This window comes from Lonchura striata, chromosome 3 (assembly GCF_050655825.1).
Source record: "Lonchura striata isolate lonStrDom1 chromosome 3, ASM5065582v1, whole genome shotgun sequence".
Taxonomy (NCBI): Eukaryota; Metazoa; Chordata; class Aves; order Passeriformes; family Estrildidae; genus Lonchura; species Lonchura striata.
The window spans coordinates 66,557,833-66,580,959 of NC_140705.1; the positions used below are offsets into that span (position 1 = coordinate 66,557,833).

At 41.2% G+C, this 23,127-nt stretch overlaps 1 protein-coding gene across 3 annotated transcripts; it reads left to right on the forward strand.

The window, feature by feature from the left end:
• The first annotated feature begins 4,321 nt into the window (after positions 1-4,321).
• Positions 4,322-10,511, forward strand: LOC146767927 (ligand-dependent nuclear receptor-interacting factor 1-like). 3 transcript variants are annotated; one of them, XM_085575390.1, is made up of 3 exons: positions 4,322-4,602; positions 6,812-8,191; positions 8,823-10,511. In XM_085575390.1, the coding sequence occupies exons 2-3, from the start codon at positions 7,067-7,069 to the stop codon at positions 9,015-9,017; spliced, it is 1,320 nt and encodes a 439-aa protein (XP_085431516.1). In that variant the 5' UTR covers positions 4,322-4,602; positions 6,812-7,066; the 3' UTR covers positions 9,018-10,511. The 3 variants fall into 3 exon arrangements, with proteins under 3 accessions (XP_085431516.1, XP_085431518.1, XP_085431517.1); XM_085575392.1 differs by having other exon boundaries at positions 4,466-4,602; positions 6,977-8,191; XM_085575391.1 differs by lacking the exon at positions 4,322-4,602 and adding an exon at positions 4,863-4,996.
• Positions 10,512-23,127: the final 12,616 nt, after the last annotated feature.

Sequence of the window (23,127 nt, forward strand, 5' to 3'; positions counted from 1 at the left end):
GCCCCGCGCGCGGCGCGCCCCCTGGCGGCGCGGAGGACCCCGCGGGCCGGCCCCGCAGCGCTGCGGGCGCGCGCCGTGGAAAACGTGGAATGTCTCAACATTAAGGCAGGATGTTCTTTGATATGCAAGCTCCTTGTATACTTTCAGACAGAACAATTCGGTTGGAAAAGACCTTCCTCTGAGATCGAGCCCACGCTGAGAGATAACTGGCATACACAGTCGTACCTTGAACACCGCCAGGGGTGGTGAATGCACCGTGCCCCTGGCAGCCCTTAGCCCAGTCCACGCTCTTGTAAGCTACTGAGTCATTCTGAAATGTTGTGCCCAAGCACAGGAAGCTGGACTTACAATTATGGAAACCTGACAGACCCAAGCGTTTACCACTGAGAGACGTAATTCCCCCCTCTTCCTCACACAGCTGGCGACCATGAAGCATCTAGTTAGTGACTCTAAAATCAATGAGGAGCAGGCACCAGCTAAGGACTGCAATAAGTGGAATCATTTAAAAAGGAAGATATTTGAATGTAATCCATCTGTTCAATTATGGAAGGTGCATAGAAATAATGATATTAGGTTAATTCTTGTTCACTAGATAGAGCTTCCCTCTAAAGTACGTAAAGCATCTGCTTTACTTAGTGCCCTTCAAGGTTGCTGTAAGGCCTCAAAGATCTTGCTCAAGGAGTGCAGGCAGTCCACTCAGTCTTTTGTGCCACGTGCTAGTAAGAGCCACACATTACAAGAACAAGGACACTGCCAGCTTGTAGCTGAACTGAGCACCTCAGGTGCTCGGGTGCCCAGCGTGGTGGAAGAACCCTGACAACAGAGGCACAGGAGGATGTGCTGGCACACTGATGAGCTGTGCAGGGCACCTCACATCCACAGAGCTCCCATCTGGCACAGCTGACGCATCCCAGTGCCTTCACTGTGCTGTAGAATCATGCTGGCAGGGCACAGCTGCTTGTAGGAAACACTACTGTTATGTGTAGTAGATATAATTTCTAGTATGATATATGTGATATTGAATATTTGTTGCAGTATATATGTTTGTATTAGGAGTCCCCCCTGACCCTCACAGGGGAAACCTGGTGTATGTTGAAACCCGATTTACAAGTAAAGGGATGTGGCTCGCCTGAGGATGGACGCCCAGGCACTGATCATCGCATGAATGACCCGAGAGGGATATAATGGAAATCCTCCAGACAGATACATGTGAATGCAGGGTTTCCTTAAGGGATTCACCAACTCTGGACATTGCCAAAAAAAGAAATCTCATCAAACTATGGGACTCTGAATAGAAGAAAGGACTGATTGCCGAAATCCTGGCCTCAGGCGGAATTTTCCCTATAAAAACCACTCGTGCCAGGATGGAGGTGTGTAGGCATAGAGGAAAACCTCTGCTGAGGCTGACTTCTTTGTTGCACACCCAGCGCTGATCCCAGCCTCAGCACTGTTCTTTCCTTGTAGCTGGCTAGATAGAATTTGATTGCAAAATAATTTTTTTCATTTTTATTTTTAATTTGGCTGGATCAATTTTCACTTATAACACTAAAAACTCATATTTTTCTGAGGCATGTGCAGACTTTGGCTGGTGCCTTGCAGGCCCACAGGCATATCTATTTGGTACTCTTTGCTCTGGTGCTGCATACTCTCTCAGACTTACTCTCTCATAGCTTACTCTCTCAGACTGTACAGGGGTGCTTGCCTTCTATTCTTCAAGTTTCCCCTTGGAGGCTATGCATTGTTTCCAAACAGAATTTGTCACAAGCTGAAGGAAGCCACCTCTTTTCAAAATCAGTATATATCATATTTATATGTCAAGCTCAACATCTGAAACAGATAAATAAACACAGTGTATTATGTGCAAGTGCTTGATATGCTAGGACTTGGTCCAGAACCCACTGAAATAAATTTGATATTTTTTCACTAGGCATTTAAATAAAACTCTTGTTCAGGCAAAAAAAAAAAAAAAAAAAAAAAAATCAATATGAAGTCTAACATCTATTTATTGTCTGACATGCTGTGCACATTCCCAAATCAGTGTGAAAAAGCCAGGTAGAGAGTTCATATTGAAACCTCTCTCCCCTCTCCAAGCTGTGAGCAGGTAAGGAACACCTCGTTTGCACCTCCTTGCCTGCAGAGCAAGCAGTGGGCTGTCAGCCAGGCTCCTGGAGGGCTGGGCTGAGCAGGGAATAGTGGCATGCCCTGGGATGGGCCAGCACAGGTGTGCCAGGGGCAGAGTCCTCCTTGCTCACCTTGGCCACAGGGCTTGTTTCTGCCCCATTCCTGAGCACTGCCAGGCAAAGCAAGGGAAACAGTGCTCAGGAAAGGCCAGGAGGGAAGCTTGGGCCTGCTGATGCCTTCCCTTCCAGAGCCACCAAGGCCCTGGCTGGAGGACAAGAACAAGGACATCTGAAGGACCTGTGGACCATGCAAGAACCTGTGGTCAGGCTGTGCAATAGGGAGGACTCAGACAGAGCCTCCAGGGCTCCCCCAGGAAAGGTGGGGGCATGCTTGGTGAGCCACAGGGAGAGCTGCCATCCCTGGCCCCTGAGAAAAGCTGCAGACACCAAACCCAGAAGCAGAGCCTGGGAAAAGCCCCTGCGGGGGCCCACCCAGCAAAAAGCAGTAGAAAGAAAAGTGCAGGGGTGTGGTGCCGTGGGAATAACAGCAACCAAGCCATCCCAAAAAGATGGCACAGCCGTTCCACAGCAGCTAAGAGTGGGCCACTCTCTCACAAAGTCCAGCAGGAAACCAGCACACCTCCCTGCATATGGACAGTGAAAAAGCAAAGACCAAGTTTCTATCCCTCAAACCTCAACGAAACTTCACAGCCACCCTGCCCTCTGAAAGGTTCTCATATTCCACAGACTCTAATAAACTAATAAAATGTACTAAGGGTAAAAATATTGTAGGAGTGTCACACAAGAATTACAAAATTGTGTAACAGTCTCAGAAGTATGTCCTAGAAGTCACAGTACAATATTTATTGTTGTTTATGCTAGCTAAAACAAAAATTAATAAGCCTCTGATAACAGTATGTGACAGTTACTAAGAAAATATTACGCTTCTGTCTCAGACATGGGCAACTGTGCATTAAAGAGACCCTAGAATTTATTTTAGTAAGTTTTCTCATTGTGTTTCTACTTGTGATATATCCAGATCAGCCTGGAAGATTTGAAGAATACAATCATCCTCACATTCTAGATCCTCTAAAGCATACATAGAACATTAATTTAGAAATATCATAAGCAAATTTCAGGTGCAAAATTATTTTTAACTGAGAATTTGTCACCTGTCATCATTAAAAAAAACCCCCAAACATAAAAGTAATCTGTTAATATTGCTTGCACTGTTACCATATTAACTAGAAAATTTAAATATCTGTATTTCTTTAATAATTCCTAAATTGTGTTAAAAACTTGTTTTGCACAAGGTATTAATACAAGCCTTTTTTTTAAAAAAAAATATAAAATACAGAAACCTATAAGAAATGTATATTAGTATACGAACTTTACAAAAGTTAAACCCTTTTTCCTTTGAGATAAACAAGAAAGCCTCATCCTGAAGAGGTTCCTTCAAGTCCTCATAGTAAAAAAATATATCCCCTCAGCAACACCCTACCTTATTAACACTGTTCAAAGTCCATGTTTTGTTCCTATTTTTAGATATTAATGCAAAGAAAAAAAAGGTGAAAAAGGTTGGGGTGAATGTGCACCTCCCCCCCCCCCTTTTAAGTCTTAAGTAATATCATGTTCTCATGTCTTCCAGCCAGTCATATAACAGCACAATAATCCTATGATGTTCAGCTGGCTAAACATGAGAAATATGTTCCAATGGACACTGGAACATGCTGGATATGTCTGCTTATCCTGACGTCCCCTCAACAAACATCACAAGGACCAATCCCATAGAAAAATCCAGGACTCTTGAACCGTCAGTTCATATAAGGACTTGATTTCTTTACAAATTATGTTTCCTATTTACAAACTGTTTTTCTGTTTACAGATTGTTTTTTCTAGTAGTTGGGTTTTTCTCTACGGGATGAATGGTTTGAAAGTTAAGCAGTTTCTTGGATTTGGAGATAAGTTGCAACCTATAACATTAAGCCTGTGACCAGCGCTACCCTGAGCTCTTGCCGGGCAGATCCTGGATGCGAGTGCTGCAGCTCCAGTGCAAATCAGACACACGCTGTCTCCCGTCACCCCTTAGCAAAGGGTCCTTGCGGGGGGGTGACAGAGCGGATGACAAATGTTACAAAGGCAGAAGAGCGAGACATCGCCACGCAGCGCAGCGCAAGCCCGGCGTGCCCCGCCAGCCCCGGGGCTGGGCGGCAGCGCCCGCGCCCCGTCTCAGCTGCCCCGGCCGCTCGCTGCACCGGCCGGGGCGCGGGGGCGCGGGGAGCCGGCCGAGGAGCATGTGCACGTCCCCGGTGCCTTCATTGGGAAGGGCTGGGGGAGACGCTCTGCCCGCCGGCACGTGGAGGTGTGGGTAGGCGGGTTCTTGGTGCGGAGCCCCTTCCCCCGGCGCTGAGGCGAGGCGGGCGCGGCCTGGGGAAGGTTCCGGAAGGCTCCCCGCCCCCCCGGGGCTGCGCTGGATCTGGTGGTAACTAAACCTCACCCCTTGTTCTGCTGGGACCCGGGCTTGGCCCAAACAGCCCCGCGGGCACCGCGGTGGGTGGTGTGGGGAACCCTGGGGTGTTCACGGCGGGCCGGGTGCCAGCAGGAAACCCGGGGGAGCCCTGCAGGCTCGGAGGGCCCCGTGCCCCCGCGCCGGGCCTGGGGACAGCCAGGAGATTGTCGCCGTGTGCGCGGCCGCTGCCCGCAGTAGTGCGGCGCTTCTGCTGTCGCCACCGTCAGAGGCACGGACTGGGCTAGGAGGAGCCCTTGCGTGTGCGTGGCACGTTTTTGTCAAAAACAGGGAAACGTGAAATACGAATTTTACTCATTTATTCTTAAGATTCTTGGCTGTCATCATCTCTGGTGAAGATAGGGCAATGGTGAGTCACAGCCGTAAAAATGAGATTGTGAGACCACTTCAGATGGAAAATAGTTATAGCCATAAAATCAAAGTAATTGGGAAATCTGTGCTGCTCAGCTGCTAAGTGTGATATTCTTGGTAGTGTGCAAGTTTTAAGGTGGAAGAAGAAAGAAAGGCTTTGTTCAGATATTTTTTTGTGTGTAGATAAGGACATTTTAAGGCATGTAAATATAGTCATTCTTTCTTCAGTTTTATTTGGAACCTTGAGACCCATGATACAAGGGTTAATGTCTTTAACTCAAGGACTGACAAAATGACACAACCAAGGTCACTACTGTGCACTGTAAGGTACAGTACATTAATCATCAAAGCTGGAGTCTATACTAGATGAGTTCTATCACGACATCAATCAGTACAGAGCTTACACAGTCGAGCTATGACTTCTGAGAATCAGAGACTTTCTCTTCTGCAGTGATAATTTGCCTCTTTTTCAGCTGACTTCACGATTAACCAGATTTCTCTAGCTCAAAAATATACTTTTAAAAAAAAAATTTAGTTTAATTGCTGTGTCTCTAGGTTTCTGAGACTTTCAAGTTCTTAAGATGCTAAAAGGCTTTCTAGATCAGAAGATTGGCCCTACCTTTATCACACTGCAGTGCTAGATGTAGTAAAAAACCCCTAACATCAGAAGTTAAAAAGCAGAACAAAAAAAAACTACGCTGCTCATCAGATAAAGCAAAAGAAAAAAAAGTTGATTTAGAGTCTGCTTCTACAGAAGGCCTCACTCCTCTATGTACAAGTGATTATTCAAATACCTTGCTGACAATAGATATAATTATTTCTAATTATTCTTTATTAAAGTCCTGGAACTGGGTGGTTACATCTTGATGTATGCATCATAAATGCAGGAGATATGGCCTAGATGAGGATGAAAAGTCATTTTATTTTTCAGTTTATTCATTTTTGCTAGATAAAAGGACTCAGAAAATTTAATTTTTATGGTCCTAAACAGAAGCTCACTGACCTTGTCTTTGTTTCATTTCTTTTTGTAAGTTAAGTAGTGGAACCTCTTCAGTTATGGAGGTGAAACTCACTGTGGTTTTTAATGTTTAGGAAGGCTAAAAAACACCTTAGAGTTGTGTGATTGACACGCAAATAATGTGTTTCCCTTCTACAAAAATCAACTCTGTAGTGATGAGTAGGTTATTCCTAGGAGAATATAAACACTGGAGAAGCAGCAGTTAATTCAAAGTAATTTATCTCAAATTTACAAAGGAATTTAAATTTCACGTTTTCTTCTCTTGTACATTCGACTGTGTTTTTATTACTGTTTAGCATTTTACAATTTCACTGGTGCTTAGAAGATTGTAGTATGTATCAGGTAAACATCTGAACTTTTAAAAAAAATTTTTTACATCTTTATTAAAAGCCATGACAAAGCTACTGTGTCTGATTCTGCTACAGCAGAGAGTAGTGTAGGCTGGGGCTGACTGCTGAAGTCAAAGCATTCTGCAAGCAAAGTACAAAACTGATTGTAAAGGCCTTTGTTAAGACCATTTTTATTAAAAATGTGCATTGATTTCAATGGTGTTGTGTCTAAGAAGATTGTATCTTCAGACACGAGGGAGTGCTACATCTAAACAAAATAGATCCTGTCCACCAGCAGCTTGCAGTATTGGGTATATTCCTACAGAAGCAAGCAGAAACTCACTGCCAACTTAAGATTGGAAGTATCTGACAACAAATTGCTATTGCAGAAAAATTCTGGCTAGATGAGCTGTAGTTAATACTTACATGACAAATATGTTTCTGTTTTTTTTTTTTTTTTTTTGAGGTAATGAAGAAAAATCTCCATGTGCATTTGCAAGCATGTAATCACATGTTAACTTCTGTCCACTTTTATTGTGAGCATGTCAGGCTGCACAAGTGAAGCCCTTCAGGAAAGAGGTGAAAATAGATGAGACCTGATGAAACTCCTTTTGCATTCTCTTTCCTCCAGAAGCCTTTCCAAGGTGTACAACTGCCCCTTCACAAAAGCTTATCTGTCTACACAGAACCCATTGAGTCAAACCACAGCACTCATTAGGAGATGGATGCCAGGGCTGCATCTGCCCTGCTGGGAGAGGATCAGCAAAGGAACAGCAACAAAGGTGTCATCATACTAGAAAATAGTGTCATGACCTCTGCTGGCAGAGGAAAGTTCTCAACCAATTCTAAGGCTCAAAGTGATGAAAATGTAGCTGCGAAGCACTCTCTGCAAAGAGTTTCCTCGCTAAGTCATACTAAACAAGAAGACAAAGTACTTGCTTCTGAAATCTCTGATCCTCTTAAAGTTACTGAAGAACCTCAGGCACAGTTCTTAAAACCTGATCTAGAGATACCACATCAAGCCAAAGCCACATCAATACCACTATCTTTTTTCCCATCTGAACTACAGCAACTCCTTGTAGCTGCATCAAGAAGTGCCTCTGAAGCAAGGCAAGCTACAGAAACACAGTCTGTAATTTACATATGGCCAGTAATAAAGGTGCAAGAGAGTTCCATATCCTTCTGGCACAATTTTTCAAAGTCTTTAATACCAAGCAGCCCAGACTTAACAAGACACTGTTCTAGTCCTGAAGTAACTGAAGATGAGAAATGTTTCCAAATAACCCCAGTGAAAGAGCTTGCACAAGAGGAGCCAGATAGAAAGACGTCAAAATTCTATCCTCTTATTGTAAAGTCATGTAACAGTGCTGTTTCAGAAATTTTACAGTCACTCACCAATATCACGAATAAGGATTATAAGAATATGTCAACACTTTCATGTATTAGTCCTATTGGAGAGCAATTGGAAATCCCTCTCTTTGAGGGAAATGCTTTAATGATCTATAATCATCAAGTCTACATTCTATATGTAATGAGGCATGAAGAACTGGCAGCAGAAATGAAAGTATCTGGCCACCATATGTTGTTTATGAAGACTGTTGTTTGGCTTGTTACATGTCGCTCTGTTCGTAAACTAACATTCCAAGATGCACATCCACTGCTGTTGAGAAAGGATGCTGTGAAACACGACATAAAATGTCTTACAGCCTGTGCTACCCACACAGCCCAAAAGAAAACATCAAATGAAATACATTTCTCTTCACACAAGAGGACTGCAATCTCTCAGCCTGAGAACTGCTCCCCTCTTGCTGGGAAAAGGCAGCAGGTGGTAACCCATGATGTTCAGGTGAGCATCTGTATGAACAGTAAATTGCTCTCTTGTTATACATAGCTGAATGCAAAGTGCAGTATTCAGAATATTGATAACAGGCCGTGCAAGATGAGTGACCCGAGTTTTTTTCAGTGTTCTTTTTTTCAGATATCAGTTTTAGCTTCTGGGGAAGCTTAACAGAAGTCCAGTGTATACGATCACTGTAGAGGAAATCAAATTAAGGTTTGCAGGCCTGTAGGACTTCACTGTTTTTAAAAAATATAATTACATAATGCTGAGAAAAAAGTACAATTTGAGTTATGCCAAGATTTTTCTAGTATTTGAACAGAAGCATCACGGTCCATTGTTATTTAGAGAACAGTAGGGCAAAATTTAATATAATAGAAAGATATTTCCCAAGGGAGAAGGTTGGGTTTCTGAAAACGGGTGATGAGTGCCATCATGATCATTTTTTAAAGTAACAGTGGAAGAATAGAGAAGGGCTGGCATGCAAGATCCCTCCTGAATTAAATTCTTCTTGCAAAGCCACATGCCCAAGGTATGTGACACTGTAGGAAAAAAGCTGTGAAAATAAACTGGGGTCAGAAGAAAATGCCCACTCCACACTCACTTCCTGATAGTCAAGTTCTACTCTTTCCCATTTCAGTTCCTCGACAAGACTGCATTCCCATCCAAAGAAGACTTGCAGAAAAGAAATGATGAAAAAGCACGTTGGGATAAAGACAAGATAATAAGAAAGAGATTTGGTCTTAAAGGTGTAAGAGTTGTTCTCAACAGGCTAAGTGTCTCAGAGCTTAGGAAGTTGACTGCCAAACCATCTGCACTTGAAAAAATATGGTAACCATTATGGCAGAGAACTAAGGGAAGTGCCACATGTACATACCTCTCTGTACACTAATATGGAGTATACTTCACCTTGAAGTATTTATTACACAGCATTAGTATAAATTTCAAAATTTTTGAGCATTTAACCCCTAACATAAAACATTTTTTGTTATAGAACTTTACTACAGCTACTTCTAAAATGTCAGGATCTGGTGCTTCCCCTCCCCCACCCGCCCCCGTCCAGGACTTTCTCCAAAAACTGCAGATAAAATGCCAGCTACTGCTGAAGTCTTTTCTGACTCTGCCTTCTCTTTGGAATTCATACAGCTGCAATGGAAAGTAGAAAAAGTGCCTGCTGATCTCTTACTGATAGTAATGGTTTGCAGTTTGCGTGACAATGTGTGTCTTGTGGGCAGAAACAGGAAGCTCTTCATGCCTGTGCTGGACTCTTCCTGGTTTGAGCATTGCTCTTCATTTCAAGTGAAGGTGCCAGAGGCCCAAGCCACGTGTTTATAGTCATTGACCTGCTTTTGAGAAAGTCTTGCCCTATGGCTTTGCTTAGAACTACTATTCGGCAGTTTTGCCTGGTATCATTAGAACCTCTGGGTGTTTGCTTTCTCTAATCCCTGACATTTTAAAACTCCCAGTTCATATTCACCTTTTGTGTCCATTTTGTATTTTTCTACAACAAAGCTCTTAAGATTTTTTCAGCAGGTAGACTGGGCATAAATTTCCAGAATCCTTTATAATTTCAATATACTTTTTTTCAAGTGATAAGTAATAAATCAGCATTTCTCTTAAATCTGCTTATTATCTCATATCCAGCACTTACCTTCCATTTCTGTCAACTGGATTTTAAGCCATCATCACCCAGTCTTTCCAAGATCTTTGAGAATTGTCTGGTTTTGTTGTCTCTAAATGGAAGCATCATTGTTGTGCTGTCAGCATTCTTGAAAATATACTGTGCCTTCTTGTGAAATATTTCGAGGTCAGGTAGAGCAAAACTCTCAAAAGAATGTGTTAAACCACAGGTACAACTCCTGGATTAAGGTTTATTTTTTCCTTTGTGCTAGTACTCAAATGAACATAATAAAATTAATATTGGCAGTCATTTCTCCTAAAATTTCCTTTCCAGTAAATATGCCAAGGCAGACCCTTAGGATAATAAAAATTTTATGGTGTTTCTCCATTTATACATATTATAATTTCTCAACATGCATTCAGAGATCAAATAAGATCAAGTACCTAGCAAAAGGTTTAATTTTTGGCTGTTTTATACAAATGCTCCCACTTGGTTTTGAGAAGTTTCAGTTACACCTGAGAACTACTAATTACAGTGTTATTAGTAATTCTCATTAACCTGAAGTGTTATTGTGACTGTTTTTCAATATTTTCTGCTGCCATGTCTTTTCCTTTGCAGATTACATTCATGTTATTACGTTCTGTCATTTCACGCAGACTGTGTACTTTGCATGTAGTCATTCAAGTAATAAAAAGATGTTACATCCTCTCCAAGTAGTTGCTCCTCATTTCTATCTTGCTCTTGTTTCTCTCATGAAAACTGAGCTCATGTAGAGGTTGTGACAGTGGGATTAACCTACATCTGTTGAGTCTTGATGGAGAACCTTTCAAATCCAAGTACCCGTGGCTAAAGGCAACACCAGTAAAAAATGTTTTGTTTTATGTGCAAGACATGATTTACAAGAATAATAATAGCAATTATCAAAGAAACTGGAATATCCAGGAAAAAAAGCATCATATTCCAACATGGAATGAAATGGCAGAATAATTAGTAAGGATATAATTAAATACATAATACATCTACTATTCAATACATAAACAATAGTTAGTATGCAAAGAGGGAAGAGGTTGATGGAGTAAGAGAAGGTTACATCCAGAGAGCAAGAGAATTACAGATACCAAAAAAATTGTGGAACTTGGAGATAGGGAAGTAAGAATTACAAAGTATTGTAAAAGCACAAATTATTATTGGGTATTACAATGTAACACAAACAATGCCTAAATTATTTACCTGATTTTGGTATTCTGTATGATTATTAATTCTAGTGGATGTTAGTGTGCTTCATCAAAATACTTTGGCTCAGTCCCATTACCAAAATACTAAGGAGCACGTACCTTTGTTGGGAGCTCTAATAGGCATCCTGAGGGAAGAGTCCTTCACTCTCAATCACATGATGATAAAGCTGCTGAACTTGCCAACCATTGCAGCTTCTGAGTTCAGCCTTTTGGCCAGGGGCCAAGCTCCTTCCACCTTCTACAGTTCCTCCTCCCTTGCTGTGTGGAAGGCCTCTTGTCCTCTCCCACAAGAGCTCCCTCACCACTTTGCAGGAGCCTCCTGCTCTAAGAATGGCTGCTATAAATGTGGGAAAAAGCTATTGCCTGTGTTACATGTGAGGGATAGACTTAACCTTTGCTCCTGGCCTACATATTTTTTTGATTTTTAACTATGAATTTGTTGATTAAAAAACCTATCTAGACTTTGACAGAGTAAATTCCCTTCCAACTACAGTAGTCAGATTGTTTCTGGAGCTATATGTAACACCATCTGTTTTCAGTCTGATTTATCCAGTTATTTAGGGAGAAGCAGTGTTAGGAAACACATTAGGAATTTAAATGTAGGTAATTCCTTTCTGTGCTTCTCATTAGAACAATCATTATAATCCACTACCTTAATATATTTCCTTTGTGTACAGAAACTCCAAAGTCAAGAAGCACAAGTGTCCTGAGTTTAGATAAGAGGATGAACTCATCCAAGTTACAACAGATGACAGCCAGGAAAGGCAGTTTCCTGCTACATGAAAACTTAATTTCTGCAGAATTTGGTTTTAGTCTGAATTAGATGAAATCTTCTTATTCTTCCCAGTTTTCCAGGCAGCAGGAAGCTGCTCATGGAATGGCTCAGCTAAGCTCCCTCTATTACTAACAGCAAAGCCAGGTATCAGCATCACTGAAGGCTGGGGCTTCCCAGACTCCCTGGCCAGCCTCCCAGGCAATAGCTGTGGGGTTACTTCAGGGTTCTGGACATTCAGCAAAACTTCACTAAGTGCAAGAAATTTTAGACTCAAAAACATGGACTCTATCAAATAAAATTAGTTCCATGAGGAAATTTTAAATCTAATCTTTTCATCTGGAAGCTGTGTGTAAGGCACTGATTTTCACAACACAAAGGAGAAAGGCAGTGGGTGCAGAACCATTTGTGTTATCACCAAGAACAATGGGAATTGAAGTTTCAATTTGTGGAAACTCCCGCAACATACTTGAGTGTCAGGAATTTTTTCTGGTCTCTCTTCAAGTGTGATGTTTTGAGAGTGGCTGAGCTTCAGCTGGCTGTTCGCCAAAGCCACTGTCCCATATGAGACAGTGCCCAAGCACATCTTACTGATTTATTTGCCCCTTATGAACACAAAAACTTCTCCACTCCTCAGGGTGGAAGCCATGGCAAGATGTTCCTTTTGTACAGAGTATGTTTTGCACCCAGCACGGGAGGGTTCTTTAGCACTCAGCTGACACTAACAAGAAGAAAATACATGTAATACCTCCCCCCACAAATTAAAACCATTATCAGTATAATAATTCTGTAACAGGTTGTCACTCAGTTATGTTAGTTTGGAGATAGAAGGGATTTTTTTGTTTAATTAGCAGTCCACCTCTGGGGTAAGAGTATTACTCATAGGTATGAGATTGAGGTCTATACTATGAAGCTAGGGAAAATTTAAGGTATTTCTAATCTTGACAGAGGTACTAAGAAATTATGTACAAGATGATATACTAGTACTTGTAGATTTTCCAGTGCACTCCAGAAAGGTGCAACTACCCTGCAGGGCAGAGTAGGGCAGTTGTCCTAAATAAACCATAACTGAACTTGGGTTGCACATATATCCTGGATTGTTTGAACTTGCATCTGATATTCTGTATTTTGCAAAAAATGTTCTGTATCTCTTAAAGACCTTAATACAGGAAGACCTCCTACAGCCCTGCTTTCTACTGCCCTCTGGTAGGAAAAAATATCACTCACTGCATGCTTAAAGCCCAAATCATTCTGGAACACACATTTTCTTCATCTCTTTCTATAAGTTCAGTGACCCCGGGGAATAAGCTCCCAGCCTCTAAATTGTTTTTTGCCTATCAGGCAAAAACAAACGTCCCCTGTAGGTTTGCACAGACCCAGAGGCTGACTGAAGTTTTTTAATTTTTCATTATGATCTGTCACAGCGTGGTTAAAGCAAGAAAACATCTTCTATGAAAAACTCCACCTTCTCTCTCTTCAGACTTGCTTCTCATGTGCCTGACTCAGCGCTGATTGTGGAAACCACAACCTCCCATTTTCTTTTTTTTTTTAATAACCCTGAAAGGCCAATCAAACAGTATGCAAAACTCTTATAACTTGGACACTTTAATTTAGAAAACAGGAACAACATGTACCTAAATCAACAGTCTTATCTGGAAGCTGCAAGAGAGCAGGTGCAAGCTGCATAAAGGCTTCTTGTTGCTTAATTTGATCATCCATGGAAAAAATATTTGGTTTCAACTGAGAATAAAATCAATGTTTTGTTTTCATACTGTAGGAACATTTACAAAGATGAGTAGTATGTCAGACTGCGTGAACAATGGATGACTGTCCTTTTCTTAAGTACCAGAATGAAGGGTCATTGGATTAAGCTACTAATAGGAAGGTTCAGAATAAATAAGTGGAGGTGGTTCCTCATGCTACGTGTAGCTAAGTTGTAGGAATCACTGCTTGCAGGCTTTTGCAAATACTTAAGTTTATACTGAAGTATAATTAAAAATTCTATTTTTAATTATAATAGCATAATTAAAAATGCTATTTAACAGAGCCATAAAAAGATATCCCAGGGTATTAACTGCTATCCCTGGCTCAGGAAATTATTGCACTTCAAATGGCAGAGGATGGACGAGTATAATTTCATGTTCTCATACACTCCCTTAGATATTTTAGTAGTGTTAAGACAAAAAAGTTTGGGTCAGACCAAAGGTCTATTTAGCTCCATAGTGTGTTCTCATCTTAGGATGGTAGTAAAGGCACAGTTGAAAGGCAGTTCTGGCTACAGGTAGTCACTGATACTGCCACAGCCACAAACTGGAAGGCAACTGGACTGAGATGTCAGTGATGCTGCATGAAGATCACTGCTGGCACCAGCAAGAGACCTGAGGCAGAGGAGGGAGAGAGACACCAACATGGCATCTGCACTGAAGGGACTGTAGGTCAACCAGGAGACTTCTTGGTGTGTGCAATTTACACAGTTCTCAGAAACACAAAAAATAACACACGGTAAACCTTTGCCTTGATGAATTTTATTCTTGTATCATTACTAGGTGTCTGAACAGATCTCAGTCTCCTTGAATTTATTCATTATTCAAAGCAATCAGACAAAAATCATCTAGTCCATAATGTAAAAGTACATGCACAAATTGTAACATACGACTATATCTTTTAATGGAGAAATTATCTTCTCAAGATCATTCTTCTAGAAAGAATATTCATAGGATATCCCCAGTTCTAAGCATAGTAACTAATAACATCCACTTCTTTCTCTTTGGATTTCAAGATATTAAGTGTACTCCAAATGAGGACAAAGTAGAACTGTGCTAATCACTGCACTAAGTACAGATGAGAAATTTTGCACCACTTTTTTGTAGATATTGTTGAATATCCCATCAGAAGTGAATGAGGCTCCAAAGGCACCCAGGTTGATTGCGACACAGCTAGGAATCCAGCATCTCAGAGTTCAGTTTTCACATAAGGGCAAGCCCTTCTTGTGGTAATTCTTCACTGGTAGACAAAAGTATCACTTTATAAGGATTCTGATGCCAGAATGCTATTAGCCAGCTGACAGTAGGCTGGAACCGACCCAGGTTAGTTTCCTGTGCTTGCAGTTATGGGAAACGGGGGGAAAAAAAAAAAAAAAAAAAAAAAGAAGAAGGAAAAAAAAGAGCCATATAAAAGTGTCAAGATGGCCAGGTCAATGGAGTTTAATGGATGGTAAGAATATCTTCACCAGTTGCCAAACTGCACTGCATTGGAGGTTGTGTTGGCCCAAGAGAAGGGAAGGCAGTTTCATGTATCGGTATCCTCACCAGTGGGACTTAAGTGGGACTTAATGTGTATAGGACATGGATTCTACTCCTGTTCAGGTAAAAAACAATCTACAAAAGATGTTCTGCTTGAATAAAATCTCTCCCAGAAAGACATTTAAATCTTCATGGGATAAGAGGAATCAGTCTAGGCAGTTGGCTATCTAGTTTTTCTTCTGTGAGTCCAATGCAAGTCATTCTTGATTAGCAATTCTCTCACCCCACTTCCTCTTTGTGACATTACCATGATAGATGCTAATTCACCACCATGGAGATGTATGCTAGAGAGTCAAATGTCTACTTGTATTTAGGCAGTTTGCCACCATCTGTCACCAAGCCCATTTTGGAGACAACTGCAGAAAGTTGGATCAGAAAGTAGATTTAAAACCACATTACGCATGGGAAAAAAAATGCTATCCAGGAAACCTTTTTACTGGTCTAAATTATAAATCATTCCATGGAAGAATTTTTATTTTGGAGAAGTGTTTTGTGAGAAGCTGCATTTGACCACAGACAGCTGGGCTGTTTAATCATTTAGTATTATTTACTTCAATAGCAACTTATTTAATCCACTGAGTGTATCTGACTTCATATCATCAGTCGAAAAGAAGAAATAACATACATACATATATATACACACACATATATATATCTGTATGTATAAGTATGTTCTTAGAATTATACATAATAGTACATATTTATATATACAAGTATGCACACAAAAAAATCCACAATGCCTGATGTGATTAGAGCTTCTCATCTTACAATAAAGAAAATACAAGACCAGAATTAAGTCATAGGGGAATACTGAAATTTTAAGGGCAAGAAAAGTTCTTACGTTAATAAAATATTTATTTTCCAGTTTTGCACTTAACAGTTACATGGAGTCAATGCTACATAAGGGACAGGGACAAGAGTGAGTCTGAGTAATTTGGTTTGACTTTCCACAGTAAAAAGTGATGGAAATGAATGCCTCAGCTGTTGTGAAGCTAACTTGATTTCCCAATAAACTCTTAGTGATACATGGAAATACACTTCACTATTTATATTTCAGCATAATATTCAACATAATTCCGTGTAGGAAGACACAGTTCACATGGATAGATGTAAAAAAGCAGCATATGAAGAACTAATGGAAAAAGGAAAAGTTGTTTGAAGGAGAGAATACTATAAACTCAGAAAAGCACCTGATTAAGTATTTAAAGATGTATTGAAACTGAATGGGGACAGCTCTTGATTTGCTGTCTAAAAGCTTAATGTGTCCTTCTGCAGTCTGATCGCAGCCTTCTTGGAGTCGTTTGGTTTGAATGAAAACCCCCAGCCTGCAAGCAGAGACTGTTTCAGACAGGAACACATCTTACTGCTGAGCCCAAGAGACTTAAGTAGCAGCATACAACATCCATCATGCTGGTGCAAACAGCCAAGTGTGCATGTGCAGGGAGAAGATTTCTATTTGTCAGAAGGGTCCATGGATCTAACACTCCAGTTGCTTCCTCTGGACCATTATTTTCTAAGTGTGGTTCAACCTTGTGTTTGAGAGGTCCTCTTTAAAACTAGAGGAAAATTTACACTTGTCCTCTATTTAAAAGGATGCTACTTGGGCCCAGTAGAAACTAAAATGACACTATCCCATGCATTTGCTCCAAAGGTCTTCATCACAGACAAACTGATACGAAGTATTGACAATATGAAGGATCCATATCAGAAGCCTAACATTGAGTGACCCAGATACCACTCTGAGTCATTTGGTCCTTACATATGGGCTCCCTGAAGTTACCAACAGGAGCTTTTTACTGCCAGCAACCACATCTACCCTGTTAATCTGTCTTTTTATAGGGTGAGAGTTTCATCAGATCTCAGACCTGCTTTACCTAATCGTTAATTTAAATCATGAAAAAAAAAAAATCCTCTTCAGCAATATTTTCCATGCAGGATTCTTCTTGTTCTAAGAGTCTCCCTTACAGACACTGAGGTGTCAGGAAAAAGGCCATTTTCTGGTGCTGGTCGCCACGGTATGGTTAGAGTCACCAACAGTAACAATTGCCTATCTATTCCTGACCTCAGCTCTTGTTGGGTGCACTATGAAACTGGCGTTGCATTGCTTCTCAAGACACTGTTCAAAAGAGCATAGGGAACCTGAAAGCATACAGGTAGTGAAAGTCACCTGCTTTCCAAACACAAGAGTTTCTCTTCCTCTGTCCGCTGGCTATAAGAAAACAGGGCTCTGGACCTCATCATCCCTAGTTAGACTCCTGAAGTAGACAATTTTGAGTATCTGCTAATGTTTGGGTTACAATTTGCAGTAATCCCATATCAGTCCATAGCACTTGTCAGCATTTTTATATCCAATAATTGTTTGCATTTCTCCAGAGCCTCATTCATAGCACATGAGTATGACCTGAGCTCTGCAATGTATTTGTTATGCAGCCAAGTACATGATATGGTTCAGGGGCTTGGCCAGGTCCCAGCACTTGTTTAAAATCACAGAAGTAGAATAGGTGGCTCAGTAGAGCCACCAAGAATAGTTATCTGGGGGTCCCTCTCTGAAAATAGCTGAGCAACATCCCACTCTTTTGCATACATGAATCTTGACATTTTGCCTAACAACTTAAAAAAATTCCCTAAAAACAGATTTTTGAAACAAAGTAAACAGTCTTGACAGTGTAAAGAAGGAATCTAATTTTTCCTTTATACTTAGATTTTTATTCTTTGGATTTGGACCTAAGCCTTAGACATTTCTGCTGAAATAATTTAAAAAGGACTTCAAGTCCTGAGAGCCACAGTTGCTAAGTACCTAAATGGGGGTACCTTAAGAGTCCAGATTTTCATTAAGGACAGAACAATTTCCCAGTAGGGATCAGGCCTCTTACATATCCACCTGAGAGAAGAGGTATCCAAGGAGTCCCAGTCACTCCTGGAAACTCTGGCACTGCTCTCCTGATGAGGCTCTCAACCCTGACAGAGAGCTTGACTCTCTTGCCCCTTCTGTCAGAAGGATCAAACAACAAAGTTGCCAGCTTCACAGTGACATGTTGAAGCTATTTTTAAAACCCTCTACTATGTGTCAAACAGACAGTAACAAACAGCCTTTTTGAAGGCTAAAGTAGAAGCCAGTTTCCAGTATATACAAACCAAAACCCAATGGATACTTTTGGCATTGTCTGACGCATTCTTTGGAACCTCAACAGGGAGGACAGGAAAAGTCTGCAATAAAGCCAAAGACATCCTATCTGAAAAGAACTGAACTACATTGGACAAAATACTTTAAAGCCCTGCATGGAAGAAAAAAACACTTCAAACATTATTATGATCATATTTGGACAAAGAGTAAGTTTTATATCCATATTTGCAGAGCAAGTGATGCTGTTGCTTCTCACCAAGGCACCAGCATCAAGAGCTGTACTCATAGTAGGAGCATTACTAAAACCAGCAAACCAGAGTGCAAATGTTCTACCAAGTCAAACAGCAGACACAGCAAGATAAGAAAGAAATTGTGCCCATAATTCCAGTCCACAAGAAGAACACTGCTTTAGTTTCTCAAGGAAATTGCCTAGTAGCAACAATATCAGTTCTGTTTTTTCTGTAGACAGAAAACATAACACATTGCATTTTATTAGTGGTAATAAGAGAACAGATGATAGGAAAGGAAGATCCAATAATGCTTTTTCCTCTTTAACATTTGCCTAGACCTTGAGTTCAGCCCCTGTATGTCAGGATCCATCGCTGTACGGGCCACCAATTGTCAGCATTGGTGCTTGGCAGTAACCAATGGTAGATGGTAACTGACTGCCACTGTTAGTTTATTATCTTACTGTAAAACTTTCATACCTTCTCCCTGTGAGTTCTCATGGGCAGTTCTCACAACACTGACTCCTTTTCTCTTCCTTCCACACAGCTGCCTGACCCTTGCTCCTCGCAGCATCACAGCTAACTGACTCCAACTCTCTCTCAACCAGCTGACCCACTCGTTTATAACACCCATCCTTACTGGACACAGCTGTGTCCTATTAAAGGCAAGGCTGTTCCTACTCTTTGGTAATTAGTACAGCTGCAACTCATCAGGGGCAAGATTGCCTTCAGCACTGTCTCTATTCTCTCACAATCCATTCTCTCACAATCCATCCTCCCACACCTGTAGGGCAAAAAGCCAGTGAACCACTGCTACAGCAGGAAACAGAAAGTCAAAGATGTACTTGCAGGGGCTGTGACCAACAGGTTGCCAGCTCACACCAGCTTTTCTCAAAGAGAGTAACTGATTTATTTTTGGCTTTATGTCTAGTCAGAATCACCAATTTGAGTAACCCTTGCTGAAAAATACTGAAAATTTAGGTCTCAAATTCTTGTAAAATTTAAAATGCTAAACTATGAGCACTTACGTGTGAAAGAACTTAAAACACTACTGAGGATACACCACTAGAGCTCAGCTCTTTCAATATGGTTGAAAATTCAGCTAATTAATATTGAGAGCAATTTTAAAAATCTTGAAATGACAGAGCACAATGAAGAGAAAAGTACAACTGGTGCACTTTAATCCAAATACTAGTTTAAAGAAACTATTCCATCACAATGAGCTGAATACCAGGCATACAGGTAAAGATAAGAGAGAACTATTGAGTCTAACTGAAGTTTCTTCTGTGGAAGAGACATTTTAAGATCAAAATCTCAAGATCTGGTACAAAACAGTAATGTAATCTCTGGTTTAAAAGTATCATAAATAATTTCTAATCCTTGTGGCTACACCAAGAGATCATCAGTTATGATGTAGGTTCAATATAAGAGTTAAAAAATCAAGAGATGAAGAAAAAGAGCCAAAAGTACATATAAACCCTAGCCAATCAAGTGAGAAATACCACTGCTGACCTTGAAATTTATCTCAGCATTTTGAGACAAGTTTATAATCTGAGTCTTATTAGTGGGTGAGCTTGGACCAAAATCATACTACAGTACTAAGCATCGCCTTAAACATAATAAAACTCCAGCTAACTTTTTTGGTATAAAGACTTATGAATTCACAAATTTAGTTACTGGCACACAATAACTTCAGGCTTATCCATAAGAGTGGGCTTGCTTCTGTGTCACAGGAGGACGTACAGACAGATTCAGAGTTGCAGAAGAAAGAAATAAGTAAAGGATTCCATATCTGTAACTACCTGTGTTCAGGAAACATGCAAATATTTAGGATGGCTCTTTGAAAACCCATTAAATTGGTTGGCTGAGCCTGACTGCTTGAGGGCTCTTCAAAACCTCCTGATTATTTTCACTTTCATCCTCATGGTTCACTTACAACCCCCATGGAAACATGTATTTAAGATAACTATGCATAATACTGTAGAACTTCACAGGCTTTTGCAGAGCGACAAATAAGCCCTCATTTTTCCAAGTCACATTTTTCCCCTAAGAACATCATGCTGCAGTTTCTCTTGCTATTCAGTTAGGTTGCTTAAATAATCTCAGTCTTTATAGCACTGTATCATTCATATTTAAATTATTAGTCTACAGATAACTTGAGCCTTACATCCACAGTATCTCACAGATCCAGATGAAAGCAGTGCAAGTCTCACAGCATTTGCAAAAAGTAGATGGCTGCTTTTGGCTAAATTGTTGAGTCCCTGGGACACATTGGAGTGTTTGAGAGCACTTGCAGAGCAGATCATTTCAATATGGAGACAGTGGACACATGAGAACTCAATCACACAGCTGCAGACCTTGGGCTTTGGAAGAGGCTATGGATGTGGCAATGAAACAACTAGATAAGATACAGAACTCTGACTTTGTCCTTTAATGTTTGGGGACTTAAGGATGCCTGTAAGTGCTGGCTTTGGACATTCGAGCAGGTAGAAACTTTTGTCCTTCCATTTCTGTATCAATAGTATCCTCTGAGTATTCCATTCTCTACACAAAATTGCTCTATCAGCTCATTAATTATGTGCGTGTAAGAAAAACTTCCAAAGGAAAGGATGTAAGAAGGAATAGATTCCACATTTAGGTCTGAAACTGAGTATTTCACTGCAGAAGCAAGTATAGGTGCTATGCAGGCACATTAGACATCCCATTCTCTCTACCTCCAGAAAATTATTAATTAGCACATGCTAATTAAAGCCTGGGTTTATGCTCACTCTTAACTCTCACAGACATTAGAGCCATAACTGATCACCAGGCTTGCTGGGAAATCATCTTTTTGGCTCACCTTCTTACCAGGTTTTCACTTTCCTTTCCAGATGCTGCCATAGGAGTTTATGAACATGAAAAGAAACCACCTCTCCCTGCAAACAAGGCAGCTGATACCTGTGTGGAGCCACACTTTTGTACTTCACCTGCAGTGAGAGGTGACACAGGAAGCAGAGCATGGGTATAGATAGCAGGTTCCCTCTTCTCTACACAAGGTGGATCACAGCTCTTTCTACTAGGTAGAACCAGAACGAGGGTGTGGGAAAACCGATACACTTCCCGAACAGCTTTGGAAAGCCCCATGCTTGACCACAGTTCCAAAGAAACACTCTGTGATCTCCACACATCCTCCTGTCTCCTACAGGCTTTGTTCCTGTGCTGTCCATGCAGTTTCTTTACTCTTCAAATTATTCCTATTTTCCTTCATCTTCTTAGATACAACTCACCATACTGAGTTAAGGCACTATGTCAATTCTCTGGCACACATCCTCCTTCACTTAGTCTTCCTCAGTCTCTCACCTCACCTCTATTCAAAAGCCCTTAAGCTAGACCCAGCTACTCTAAGCCAATCCCTGGGCTTACCTGCCCTCATGCAAAGATCAAATCATAGGGATGAGCTGGACTCAAACCATTCTAGCATAGGCTCAAGGCCTTTCTCAAAGTTCAGAGCTCTTGCCTATGAGTCCCTCAAAGCCAAGTATCTACTCTGCAAAATAACATTTGTGCTGCCACGTGGGGGAGCTTGTGCTGTGGCTGATGCTCATCGCTTCCAGATCAAGAGAAAAGGACAGCTCGGCAGCCTTAAGGACTGCAGCCGCTGCAAACTCTGTTCTGGAGAGGCTGTTTGAAAAACCTGACACGTGTAGATAGTACACAGACACTTTAATAAAGACGTTCCTTTTCAAAATTATCTTGGGTGACAGTAATTGACTTTGCCATAGCTTGTAAACTGTAAGTTGTAAAAATTTGCAAATTCTAGTTGCCCTTAACCTGGTAAAATAATAGAGTTTAGACTGGAAAATACCTGTAAGATCCTTGAGTTGATCCATTAACTAGCACTGTCAAATCCATCACTAAATCACGTCCCTAAGCACCATATCAACTAGATCATGATCAGAATGATAGATAAAATAAAATGAAAATTCCTATATTTTAAAGGGATAAGTAAAGCAAACAAGTAATAGGGATCAGTTCCAGACCCCCACTGAGATGATTTATAAACACAACCACCAGACTGGAGTCAACTTTAGCCCTTGCTGAGCCATCTTCATCTGCAAAGCCGTCTTGACAGCTGAAGCAAACTCAGGTGAACCAGCAATCCAAAAGGCAAGGAATCATACTTACCAAATAGATGGACTTGAAGTATTCTTGAAACCCCTTAAAATCACAACTGTGCCTCAGAGACAAAACCAGAGCTAAAACTCAGCTCTCGAGTCATTCAGAAAATAAGCAGTCTGGTAGCCTGAGGAGATGAAAAATGACAGGGGCGGGTGGTTGGGTTTTTGGGTGGAGGTAGTTTTTTTTGTTTGTTTTTGGAGTTTTTTGTGTACGTGGGGTAGATTGTCTCGTTCTCTTTTCAAACCAAAGACATCGCTTGAAAGCTGTTTGTCGGTATGAAGAAGGCTGCTCACGTGGAAAGGGAAGACAGCTGGGGGCCACTCCAGCCGTGAGCTGCACCCCTGAACCACTGGGCAGGCTAGACCAAGCCCTCTCACGAAGCACGGCAGCGTCCCGGAGCCAGAACAGCGCGCTGCGGGGCGGCCGGGAGGGGCGGGCTCGGCGGCCGCGCCTCCCCCGGGCGGGGCGGGGCGGGGCCGGGCGGTCCCGGGCCGGGCGGGGCGGGG

What these genes read in the sequence shown, in the direction of transcription:
- LOC146767927 (XM_085575390.1), top strand. Translation starts at nt 7,067, where the DNA reads ATGGATGCCAGGGCTGCATCTGCCCTGCTGGGAGAGGATCAGCAAAGG. An exon ending in TGGTAACCCATGATGTTCAG is followed by an intron (nt 8,192 to 8,822) that starts GTGAGCATCTGT and finishes TTCCCATTTCAG; the next exon opens with TTCCTCGACAAGACTGCATT.